We start from the raw sequence: 12,725 nt of genomic DNA, 5'->3' as shown, positions 1-12,725 counted from the left end.
TTTTTTGATAACCGAGAACAAAGTGGTGAACAAACAGATGCTTATGCAGTGGATTATATTGTTGATGTGATACTAACCAATATGTGGGCCTCGTGTTGTGAGAGGTTGAATGTATACACCTGAAACATATATACCATCTCTGAACGAGAGGAGCAAGAGCTGGTCAATAAAACCAGAGATAACAAATCATATGACACGTGAGAATGCAGGAACAAGCATTTAGCAATCCACGGGAAAGAAAAGACTAAGGAGGAAAAGGCGAAAAGTTTGGGGGAGCAATTAAGGGTGACTGCTATAGTGCTATGTCGAAAGAGATGAAGGTAGGAGATTCAAGAAACTCAGAACACTATCATGATAGTTCGACACTTACATATATTCAAGAAACTCGGAACACTATCATGACAGTTCGACGTTTATTGCTCAACCAAACCACTCAACGGGTTAGTCCTTCTTAACGAACCATCCATCTTTCATATTGGGTGCAGCATGCTATGGTATATTCTTGTGATTTTTGTTTTTTTGTTTTTTTGTGTGTGGCTAATTTTTTCTTTCAAAGTCCACCTCACAAACGTTACAAACTCAAAACATCTATAAAATATTTAAAAGCTTAACGGTATAAGTGTAGTACTTATTATTGTTATGTTTTTGTTGAGCCACTTGGTCTATGTCAATTGTAAAATTTATTAGTAATAAATAAATAAATGAGTTATTTAATTGTTTTGTTCAAATCTATAGTACATGGAGTCATTTAAGTTTTTTTTTTTTAAAAAATAATATGAATCAAACAATATGATCTTCAAAATAATGACTCTTATGAATATTTTTATTTAATTTTTTAATAGTAAAAAAATCATTTAAATTATATTGTGTACTAACTAAAAAATTTAAAAAGTGACATGATTAGTTAGAATCACATCAACAACATAATAAACAAATTCCTAATTATTTTCTAGTGATATTATAGTTAGTACAAATTTTACTAGATAAAAGTCTTACAAATCTATATAATATCTAAAAAGATGATAAGTAACATTTATTGTTATTATACTCGTTTTGAACCACATGACATGAATATAGCTAGGGGTGGCAATTTGTGTTTGTGTGTCGGGTTCGTGTCGTTTCAAGTCATGAGTATTCGACTACATAGGTCAACACTAATCCGACATGTTTATTAAATGGGTCAACATTTCTCAACTCTAACACGACCCATTTATTAAATGGGTTAGTTGTATTGACCTGTTTATTAGATTTTATCAAAATGAAAAAAAAAAAAATTATGAAAAAACAAACAAATAAATATTTTTAATATAAAATTAAGAACTAATGAGTAATTGTATAAAAAATAATCATTCAAAACTAAAGCATATCCCAATATCACAAATAATCAATCACAATATGTCAAAGAAAATAAATCATAACAACTAATATGTTTATATACCTAGAGTTTGAAGGGTATATTGGTAAAATGTCATTTAATTAAACAGGTCAGACGGGTCAAACGAGTTCTATGTATTCAACACTAACCCAACTCATTTATTAAATGGGTCAGTTGTGTTAACCGATTATGACACGAATCCGTTAAGCCTCAACCCATAACCTGCTAATTTCGTGTCGTGTTGTGTCAAATTCGCAGGTCGTGTCAAATTTTGCCACCCCTAAATATAGCATTTCACTTTATTGCAGTCCATCCAATTAAGTCATTTTCGGTCCATTCCAGTCTAATTTGGTTCATTTCGGTGCACTTTGGTCCATTCGTTCCATTTTAGATTAATTGAGCCTCAAATTGATTCTTTTGTTGGTTGCCTTTTTTAGTTTTGGGCTCAAAATTTTTTTTCTTAATTTTTGGAAAGTATGAAATGTTATTCTATTTGGGCTAAATTTTATAGTTTTGGGCTAAATAATACAAACAAATAAGCATTAGAAATGAGAGATATGAACCTTAAAAAAAGTAATAAAAATGATAAATATTCAAAAAAATTACCTTAAAATTCAAGTTTCAATAATATAGGCATTACACTTATATTTGGAAAGAAAAAAAATGTTACAATTCTAAATTTATATAACAATAATTTAAACTTAATGTAACATGTTACATGTGTTTTATGGAATGAGCGTGTACTTTTTTTAAATATATATATATATATATTTATATACAAGTTAAAATTTGGGGGGGGGGGGGGGGGGGGGGGGGGGGTTAATTTTTGGGTGATATTAAGAAAAACAAAAAAACAAAAACAACTGGTGCAAACTCCTTTGTTTACACGTTCCAATACCAAGAAGCCACATTAGCCTTTCACAAATAAAGGAATACACCCTGCCACACCCAATTCTTCCTCATTTAATACCCAAATTTCACAAAATCAAAAACCTTGGTCATACAACTCTCATACCGATCAAAGAACCACCACATCCAAGCCCAACCAAGCGGAGACCCAGTCGGATAGTCTGGGAAAAAGTGGCCGGAGCCGCCTTTGCGTGGTGCCCAATTCAAATTAACACCCATTTTTTCCTATTCTTTCTTCTTTAACTCAAAATCCCCAAATCCCCAAATTCAAACCCACTCTGAAATCCCCAAGCTTTGAATTCCATTTCCTCCCACTGGACTAAAATGGCAACGAGGACTCCGGTGAGGAATACAAGTTTAGTTCTATAATACCCATATATTGATTTTTTTTTTTTTTTTACATAAAGCTATAAACTTTATTTGGATTTGTCACATTCTGATTAGGTACATAGTTCTGGTACTAGTATGTGTGTATGCGCAAAAATACATATACTTTGTTGTCTTTAAGGTTTTGCTGAATCTGAATGAAGAATAAAGTGCATATGTTTCTGTTGAATAATATGCTGTTTTCATTTTTCTTGTTTTTGTGCCTTGCAAATTTTTCAGGGATAAATGATATGGTGAATAATATTTGTATAAGTGACTGTTAGAAAACAATGAGACAGAGACACAAGAATCCAACCATTCCACCACCCAATCAACCCACAACCCAAAAACCAAAACATTCAAAGTCCTTTATATTTTCTTCAACAAAGAGAGTCTTTGCACTCTGCTTGGCCTTCCGGGTGGTCAATGCTTTGTTGGTGCAGACCTATTTCAACCCAGATGAACACTGGCAAGCCCTTGAAGTTGCTCACCGCATTGCTTTTGGGTAACTTCAATTTCCATCTTTATTTCTTTGTGTGTTTATTTTGCTCTGAGAAGGAGTGGAATATGCTTCAAATTTAGCTTAGTAATAATGGGTTTGTGTTTGTTTTGGTTGGTGAAAATGGAAGGTATGGGCATTTGACATGGGAGTGGAAGAAGGGGATTCGTAGCTATTTGCATCCGGTGCTGTTTGCTGTACTCTATAAAGTTCTTTCTCTATTGGGTCTGGATACACCATGGTTCATGGTAATCATATCTTTTTCTTTTCCCTCTAAAAATGAAAATTGTGATACATTTTTCGAAGGGTATCTCATATGGTATTTCTAGACTAGTTAGGATTATGATTTTAATATTAGCTAAAATGACCGAAAAAGTTTCATGGGTTTTTTAATTATATTTAGCACAACTTCATCTAGGCAGGGGCATTTGGTTGAGAAAACCAGTTCTTTTTTAAAAAAATTATATGAGTGGTGAAATTAGATCAAAGTAGGATTATGATTGTCGGTTAGCAGTTAATATCTGAGGACTCAATTGGTGTGGCACGAACAGGTAGTGTGAGGTTTTTTTTTTTTTTAATTTTTTAATTTATTTTTTATTTATTTTTTTATTTGAGGTGGACAAGGGTATTTGCTGCTATTTCATATTTATGCCACCTCCTAAGGCTTGCATTTATAGGAAAAACTGTTTCTGATTGGCTTGAGGCTATTTGAAAATATAGAAATTTATTTAATAATGGAGCTATAGTTGAAGGCAAAGTACACACAAAGGAAATCAACCATTTATCAGTGTAATCTGTATTTGGGAGCATTCTTAGTTGCATAATTACTACCTAGACTCAATCATGTGTCATAATAACCTCAAAAAACTTAAAAGGATTTAATATGTTCAATGTATGAAAAAATAAAACAATTATTTCTAAACATGGAGGGCTTTTGGGATATGCATATTACAGATATTTTATTTTAGTTAGAAAGTTACTTCTTCATTGTTGGTGTAGTTTTCACTCAAACAAAGTTTGCTTCAATATCCCTAAGCACGCATTTATTTTCTGGCTGGCTGTGAAGAGCAGACTTATAACATGGGAAAGGCTAGCAGCATGGGGATATAGTGGAGACATCCTATGCACACTTTTTAGAGTCAGGATGGAGTCACAAGATCACCCATATTTTGAATGATCTTTTACTAAGATAATAAGGGAGTGTTGAGGAAATATCTGTTTACCAACAAAGTTTGAAGCTGGGTTGATGAGCTGAGTTGGGCAATTAACAAGTTCAAGGGAGGACGTTTTATGCAGAAATTAAGCAAGTTGGCCTGAGAAGCAACCATCTACCCTAGTTGGATAGATTTGAAATCAAGGATTCATAATGGGAACCAAAAATCATGTTAAAATGCTGAGGGCAGTGATGATGGATGTGAGGTGTAGGATATCATCTTAAAAGAGGGTTAAAAGCTCTATTCAAGATACGTTTTGTAGCATTGGAGGATCCCCTTCTCTGTTTTTGGCGCTCATTAGTTAGGTACTGATGTGGTGTTTTAGAAACTCTGCTTGCAGCTTTTTCCGCCTGTGTGGTTTAAACTTTGTACTCTTCACTTGATTGAATAGAAATTTTAATTGATCAAAAAGAAAATTTTTGCTTCAATATGTATTCTAGACTTCTAACCATGCATTTTGTAAGTAATTTTATTGGAAATTGTTTAGATAAAAGTGAGAAATTAAAATCATAGTATTTCCATAACCTCATTGGTTTAGGTTCTCTTGTGGAGTTTGTAGGATTTGAATACCTGTCACTTCCTCCTATACATATATTAGTGCCATATAAGCAATTACAACTTATGCAAAATTTTGAAGATGTATGTAATTCTTTTTGGGTCTCAGATGCATTGGATTGTTGCAGAATATTTAGTAATATTCTATTTATTTCCAATGAAAGTTACTAAAAAATTTGTTGTGGACACATGTTTCCAGAAAATAATTCACATTCATTTCTTTAGAAACATTAGTTTCTGGTTTCTTTTGCTTACAGTGCTTCCATAAATGCATTAAATCTTGGCGTTGTGTTTGTTATCTTTCAAAGATATTTACTTCCTATATTCCTTTCTTCATAGACGAGGGCTCCACGGCTGCTGCAGTCCATATGTTCCGCAGTTGGTGATTTGTATTTGTACAAGCTGTCAGATGTCCTCTTTGGTGATTGTGTTGCAAAATGGGCTGTATCCTTCTTATTCATACTCTTTACAGTTTATTTAATTTTTATTTTTTGGAGGGGTGGGATTGGTAATTTTGCACATGAATCTAGTGGGTGGTGAACCCACAACCTCAATAGTTTAGAATATTATCAATATATATCCTAACTTCATTTCAAGATGGGAACTACCATTTCATATTTACTATAGATAAAATAGCACTGTTTGTTACTTATTAAGGCATTTGTGATACATGGCATACTTAACCTTATTGCAGCTCTTTGCACAATTGGCAAATTGGTTTATGATATTTTGTTTCCCTCGCACGTTGTCAAATAATTTGGAGACTGTTCTTACACTTATTGGCCTATACCACTGGCCCTGTATTAGAGATTCTTCCACTAAAATTCCATTGGTTTCAAGGAAGTGGGGTCTGGCAATAGCAGCATTGGCTTTTTCTATTCGACCAACGAGCGCTATTATATGGGTGTATGTTGGCCTACTTGAGCTGTTTGTGACTCGTGATAGACTAAGATTCATTTTTCTTGAGGTGGCTCCCATTGGGTAGGTATTAATGCAGCTTTTTTGTTTGTTATAACAATTTTATCATTTCTTTTGTGCCTTCAAATTCATGAATTCATCTAGCTATTTTTTTGTCTTTTTCTGTTCATGCTTTTAGAAAAGGACTCTAATTATCTCTAGTAAAAATTTTCTTTTTCCTTCCTTGATTTGCAATGATCAATTGGTTAGTAAACATTGTTAAACTTTAAGTTGATATCTGAAGTGCTAGAGAGAGTTTTATTCCTATATTTAATGTAGATGAGAAAAGGTATTCTGTTGATAGGCCACCTTTTTCCAGTACAAAGAAAAGAAAATTTTAGAAATTTATATTTGATTAGGGAGAAGCAAATGAAGTGCCACTTCATAGCAATTTGCTCATTGTACATGCACACAAACATGTAAAATCTATTTTTAAATAAATTATGCTATGCACATGATGAAGCTGATAGTGCAAGTAATATTATTGTGAAATGCCTTATAAGATGTGCTATGGGTGCAACCTGTACCTGTGCATACTAAACTTTGATGTATCAAACCTAAAACCTGACATTGAGGAGGCAGAGGATGGATGTTTATTGGAAAATATTACACAATCTTTTTTATATCTGAAAATATTTTTGACTTTTCGAAGAGATTTAAGCATAATAAGATGGATTTATATTGTAAGCCTCCTCACAACACAGTTGAAAATATCCACACCCCCCTCCTTTGGTGTGTTTGTGGATGATTTGTATAATGTTCCCTTACAGTTTGACTAATGTATCAGGGTGCTGGTTCTTGGACTAACATGTTTATTGGATCGTTTGATGTATGGCTCGTGGGTTTTAGTACCTCTTAATTTTCTAAAGTTCAATTTTCTGTCCTCTGGAGGAGATTATTATGGCACTCACAAGTGGCACTGGTACTTCACTCAGGGATTTACGGTCATGCTCTTCACATTCTTACCATTTTCCGTAGCTGGCATCATACAATCCAAACAATGGAAGTTGTCTGGCCTTATTGCATGGGTTTTAGGACTTTACAGTGTACTGGGTCACAAAGAGTTCAGGTACCCTTGTCTGAGAATTTATTTGTTTTGCACATATATTGGTGTGAATATGCATATTTTGAACCTTTGGTTCTTTACAGGTTTGTCCTGCCAGTGCTCCCAATAGCTTTGATGTTCTCTGGATATGCATTAGCTAAGATGAATGCATCTGATTCTCCAAATGCTGAAAAGAAAGGATCTTTGAACATTCATACCAGATGTCCGTCAAAAATGCAATTTTTCATCTTCTTCTTGCTTGCTACCAATATACCAATGGCCTTGTATATGAGTTTGATTCATCAGGTACATCATTTTCCTTGCCAATGAAACAAAGCTGGTTACCTTTTGCTCTTTCCCCCTTCCCTTCAATTGTTAGAAATTATTTCTGCCTTATGATTGTATGTGTGTGTGTGTGTAAATTTTGTTAACTAGTATAGGAGGGGAAAAAATAATCTGCCAAAGCTTTAGAATGGAATTATTTTTTGTTTTGGTTGATACATAACTGCAAGCATGCTAAACAGAGAGGAACTGAAGATGTAATGATCTATCTATCCAAAGAAGCTAGAAATGAGAAAGTTGAAAGCATCCTTTTCCTAATGCAATGCCACGCAACACCTTACTACTCCACTTTGCATCACAACTTACCCATGCGTTTTCTCGACTGCTCACCAAGGTTTGGCTGTTTGGCTAAAATACTTATTTGTTGCCCCATGCAATCTCTAAATGCAGATGGTTTATAATTCTTACTCTTTAATGTTTGTTCAGCAGTGAAGAGAAAGGAGTCCTAGATGAGTCAGATCGATTCATGATGGACCCTGTCAGTTTTGCAACAGAATTTGCAAAAACTTGGTCAAAACCTAGTCATGTTGTGTTGTTTGATTCAGAAGAAAGATTATTGAGGGATTTTCTAATCTCGCATTCTTATAGAGAGGTAAATGCTAAGACTATTTATTTATGTTTTATTTTCTTGTGTCACTTTTAGCACTAGTCCTTTTTAGTTTTGTTTTGGTTTTTGTTTCTGGCTGAATCTTTTATTTTAATGGCAGATTAAAAGGTTTTTCCATTCTCATTTCAAAGTGGACCGCAATCTTCAATCATCGGTTGTTGTATATGTTTTGGCAGGCCAGTGAAATTTGTCTTCTATGCAACCAATCTATGTCGCCTAGCTCTTAGCAATTTGATTTTTTTTTTTTGCTTGCTTCTTATGGAGATATATTGTTCAAACTTATTGTGGTAGAATTTATGTCAGTGGTACATTTAACAGGAATACCTTTGATGGACAACACTCAATTTTTTGATCTAAAATATACAGGAATGCTTTGATGGACAACCCTCAAATTTTTTTATCTGAAATATTAAGATGATTAATGCTTTGTAGTAGCTTATGGATAGATATCTTTTTCTGATTTTACAACATAATGTATATGGTTACTAAAGTATTGTAAGGGTAATCCCATAATCAGTTGAATCTCCCTTTCCCCTATTATTGTAAGGAAAAAAAAAAAAAGAAAAAAAGAAAAAAAAGAAAAGAAAAAAGGAAGAATCCTGTTCCTTGCCTTTGCTTCTAGTTAAATGGCCTATCATTGACTTTTGGTAATGCAGGTTCAAAACCTATATTCTAGGGATGAGGCAAAGTATAATTCTAATATATTTGTCACTGGTTCGAAACTTTCGAAACCCTAATTAATTTGCGCAACAACCTAATTGATATATGATGAAACTATGCTTAATTTGACTTCAGTTGCAATAATAAAAAATCACCAAAACCCAATTGGGCTTTACCTTTAAACCATGCTATTGCAGTTTTTCTTTGTTGAAACGTTTTTTCAGAAGGATGTTAAGGATGTGCTCCTTAATGTAAATCTTGAGCTGGGTTTTCCAAATTTAGTAGAACCATTACCGGGTTTACTTCTTAACTTATATGACTTTGCCTTAATATCCATCCGCCGCATTGAGAATGGTATCATTCTTTCTCTTACCAGAAATGACAGACAAGGTATTCATATGTTACAAACTTTCCTCGTTTGGAAATTTGAATTGACGGATACGGGTACCTTTAGCTATTTTCTTAGAGCATTCACATCAGTATGTGTATTTTACACATCTATTTTTATACTAAAAACCTACTTTTTCTATTTTACACATTTACTTTTACAAAACACCAACATCAGTTCATTTATTTTACAAGATATTTCAATAAAATATTCATTATACTCCATTTTTTTTTTATTATTTCTCTCTAACACCCTCTCTTTAATACGCGCTCTCTCTCTCTTTCTACCCAGTTTTTGATTTCTTGCTCTCTCTCTCTCTCTCTCTCTACACCCATCTCTCTAGCCTTCCTCTTCCAAATCACAAAACCCATCCGCATCCAATCCACCAACAAATCTCAGCCGATCTCCGAGCTCCGATTCACCACGCTGAAACCGATCTTCGAGCACCGCTCCGATCCAATCTCCCAGCTGATCTACGCCACCAAATGCCACAGCTCCAAACCACCGCTCCGATCCACCACCAAATCTTAGCCGATCTCCGAGCTTCGATCCACCACGCTGAAACCGATCTTCGAGCATCGCTCCGATCCATGCTCCGATCCAATCTCCCAGCTGATCTATGCCACCAAATACCACAGCTCCGAACCACCGCTCCGATCCACCACCAAATCTTAGCCGATCTCCGAGCTCCGATCCACCACGCTGAAACCGATCTTCGAGCACCGCTCTGATCCATGCTCCCAGCTGATCTACGCCACCAAACGCCACAACTCCGATCCACCACCAAATCTCAGCCGATCTCCGAGCTTCGATCCACCATGCTGAAACCAATCTCTGTGTTTATGTATCTTTGTGTTTTTTTTTTTTTAATTTTTTATTTTTTTAAGCAAGTGTATCTCTGTGTTGATTTGTCTATATGGATGTGTTTGTGTGTGGATGTGATTGTGTGCATCTTAGGAAAAAGAAGAAGATGAGAAGTTAGTTTACTGAGTTTGTTGAGTTGGAGAAGAGAGAAAAAAATGAGTGAATGAAAATTAGTAAAATAATCTTTACATGAGTTACAGTAACTGTGTATATTTACACGGTTACTATAGCTCGTGTAAAGATATACACATTTTTACACAATTTTAGAAGAACTGATGGAGAGCATTTTTGAGCAAAAATGTGTAAAAACTGTGTTTTACATGATTTTAGAGGGACTGATGTGAATGCTCTTAGCCATGAAAATTTGAATTGGAGGATACAGGCACCTTTAGCTATTTTTATTTCCATAGCCTTGAGATCTCATCTAGCTCTGAGGATTCTTCCTCTCCCAAGTTGAGGACACCTATGGCTATGATCTTATGTCTAGTTTTGACCTTATTTAGTAGTGTAATAAGACGACAAATTGTCCGCTAGAAGCCAATATTAAAAATGCAATAGATGGTGAACTACTACAAAATGTTACTCTCTATCATCACTTGGGATTTTGATCTATCTCATCGTTACATGGTTGGATATTGCCGATGTCATTGTTGTAGAGAGGGAAAATTCACAACCTATCTGTGATGTTAGTTTTGTGGACTAATGGACTTATGGTTTACTTTGGTAGTTTTGACAGTGTTTGACAATTCAGACGAATTGGTTCCAGGGTAACCATTAATGTCTCTTACTGTTTTCAAGGGTTGATGGCACAGTAGCTATGAACAATATGCTATCCTTTGCCGGCCTAGAACTTCATCCAAGGTTTAGTGCAATAGTCTCTTCTAGATGACATGTTACTCTTTGCAGACCTATAAGCCCTTTCTTAGATTGTTGTTTGTTTCGAATCTCTGCTTTTGTTGTAAGACCAGGCAATTGGAGAGAGACTATGGGGTCCTCAAAGCAATTAGGAGGCTCTATGAGCTTAGAAATTTAGTCGTCTGAATTATAAGCGTTTTTATGATTTTCTTTTCTCGTTCCAATCTTCGTTAGATGATTTACGAGTTTTCTCCAATGTAGATTGGATAAGGGATCCTACTAATCGGGGATCTACAATCGTCTACTATTTTCTTCTACCCGATTATTTTATTAAGTATGTTGTAGTTTGCTCTAGCATTAACTACTATGCTCTTATTGACACGAACTCTAAGCTTCTCTAGTTATGTTGCTTGCTACAGGAGCTCGTTTCACACTTGCACCTCAACACATATACTACCTCTTCTATTTATTATGACAATTGGAGTGCCATTCTCAATCCTTTATAAGGACATATTTTACAAGCACCCCAAATATATTGAGATCGTTTGCCATTTTGTGTTGGCATGCTCCATCTTTGTTATGTTACTTCCACTTATTAATTGGTTGATAACAAGTCTTATCCACAAGGTTATTTTTGTACTATTGTTAATAAATCCATAGACTATAGTCTTAAGTTCGAGGGCGCATGTTAAAATATTATTTTAATTAATTGTAGGTCCTAATGCCTCAACTCATTATTATTACTTGTATAACACTCATATTTCTTATATATCACTCATAGGCTAGGTTTGCATATAATTTAGCATTCTATTTATATATTGAATACATACATACAAAACTCTCTCTCTCTCTCTCTCTCTCTCTCTCTATATATATATATATATAACAGTTTGCTTCAATCTCACTACTCTAATTATCAGCCTTGATACTGCTCTAATAATTTTTATAGATAGAGCTAGTTTAAGCAGTGAAATGCGTAGGAATTCCTTGGAAAACTTCAAGCATAACACTATATATCTGTTTGAATAAAAATTTCTTGATAATCTGGTAGTTAGAAAATAAACTTTGTTAAAAAGATTGTTGCTTATGTCATTAATGGGACAACTTCAAGCTTAGCATCATATCATTGTTTGAATTAAAAATGCTTGACAATTCGGTAGTTAGAAAAGAAACTTTGTTGAAAAGATTGTTGCTTATGTCATTAATGGGACTAGTTTTGATTATAGAAAAAAAAATGGGACTTGCATTCTCTTCATTTTCAAGCTTATTTTTATTTAAGTAGTTTAATACAAATAGTAAATTATCCATTATCATAAAGATTTTACGTATTTTGACTTCTGTTTGTGTTGTCCGCATCCATGAACTGCTTTGTTAAAACACCGGCACTGGCACTTCCAGAAGTTAATCCTTGAATGAAATCAGGCACTTGCTGTTGCTATTGCCAGTTGGCCAACTTGACTGACTCACCAACAGTGTCTTTTAAACTCCCACAACTATGTCTATGGGCAATTAGTTCAGCCACGCTTTGCCCATGACTACGGACTCAGATATAGCTTTATCTATACAGCTCAAATGGCCATGTCTTAAAAAAGCTACAGTACCCTGAAAGCCAAAGCCAAGCCAAGTTCCTTTGGCAGTTCAGAAAAGGGTCAAAGACCTATACGTAAAGAGAGGAAAAGATATTGCAAGGACCATGAAATCAAAGGGTATTCAAGGTGCCAGCTACTAGAGAGGTTTGGATTTGTATGGATCATGAAATGTAGTCAATTCATTTACATCACTTACACTGTACACACAGCAGTAGAAAGAGACTCTAGTTGTCAAGATTCAGCCTCTCTAAGAATGCCTAGCAATAGTAGATAGGGGGGGTAGGTCACAAGTGAACAAAGAAGCTTTATTGGTTTTTATCTGAATCAAGACTTACCTGGTCTTCTTTTTAGAAAATGGAAATGAGATGACACTGCAGAAGAAGGAACAAGATTAGGAGACAAGAATTGAAGACAAGCCTACCAAGCTGTACACTTGGACGTGGACCACTGCTTTAATTTGAAATTTATACTCATGCTCATGGGGAGAATCTTTACCATGA

General features: G+C 34.7%; 1 protein-coding gene across 4 annotated transcripts; it reads left to right on the top strand.

Annotated features, from left to right (window-relative positions):
• The first annotated feature begins 2,357 nt into the window (after nt 1–2,357).
• On the top strand, nt 2,358–8,253 carry LOC112033794 (mannosyltransferase APTG1). Of its 4 annotated transcripts, none has more exons than XM_024066568.2 (10): nt 2,358–2,639; nt 2,891–3,155; nt 3,280–3,397; nt 5,258–5,362; nt 5,613–5,899; nt 6,663–6,944; nt 7,025–7,226; nt 7,445–7,596; nt 7,689–7,854; nt 7,970–8,253. In XM_024066568.2, the coding sequence occupies exons 2-10, from the start codon at nt 2,941–2,943 to the stop codon at nt 8,051–8,053; spliced, it is 1,611 nt and encodes a 536-aa protein (XP_023922336.1). In that variant the 5' UTR covers nt 2,358–2,639; nt 2,891–2,940; the 3' UTR covers nt 8,054–8,253. The 4 variants fall into 4 exon arrangements, with proteins under 4 accessions (XP_023922336.1, XP_023922338.1, XP_023922335.1 ...); XM_024066567.2 differs by having other exon boundaries at nt 2,359–2,626; XM_024066569.2 differs by having other exon boundaries at nt 2,360–2,626; nt 7,692–7,854.
• The last annotated feature ends 4,472 nt before the right edge of the window (nt 8,254–12,725 follow it).

The sequence above is a fragment of the Quercus suber genome, unplaced genomic scaffold (assembly GCF_002906115.3).
Source record: "Quercus suber isolate HL8 unplaced genomic scaffold, Cork oak 2.0 scaffold_257, whole genome shotgun sequence".
NCBI classification, from domain to species: domain Eukaryota; kingdom Viridiplantae; phylum Streptophyta; class Magnoliopsida; order Fagales; family Fagaceae; genus Quercus; species Quercus suber.
This window is presented reverse-complemented; position numbering and strand designations above follow the sequence as displayed.

Excerpts from the sequence above, each read along its gene's own strand:
- LOC112033794 (XM_024066568.2), top strand. The coding sequence starts at position 2,941 with ATGAGACAGAGACACAAGAATCCAACCATTCCACCACCCAATCAACCC. Across the intron at positions 3,156-3,279 it reads GCTCACCGCATTGCTTTTGG|GTATGGGCATTTGACATGGG; the intron begins GTAACTTCAATT and ends TGAAAATGGAAG. Across the intron at positions 3,398-5,257 it reads TGGATACACCATGGTTCATG|ACGAGGGCTCCACGGCTGCT; the intron begins GTAATCATATCT and ends CTTTCTTCATAG.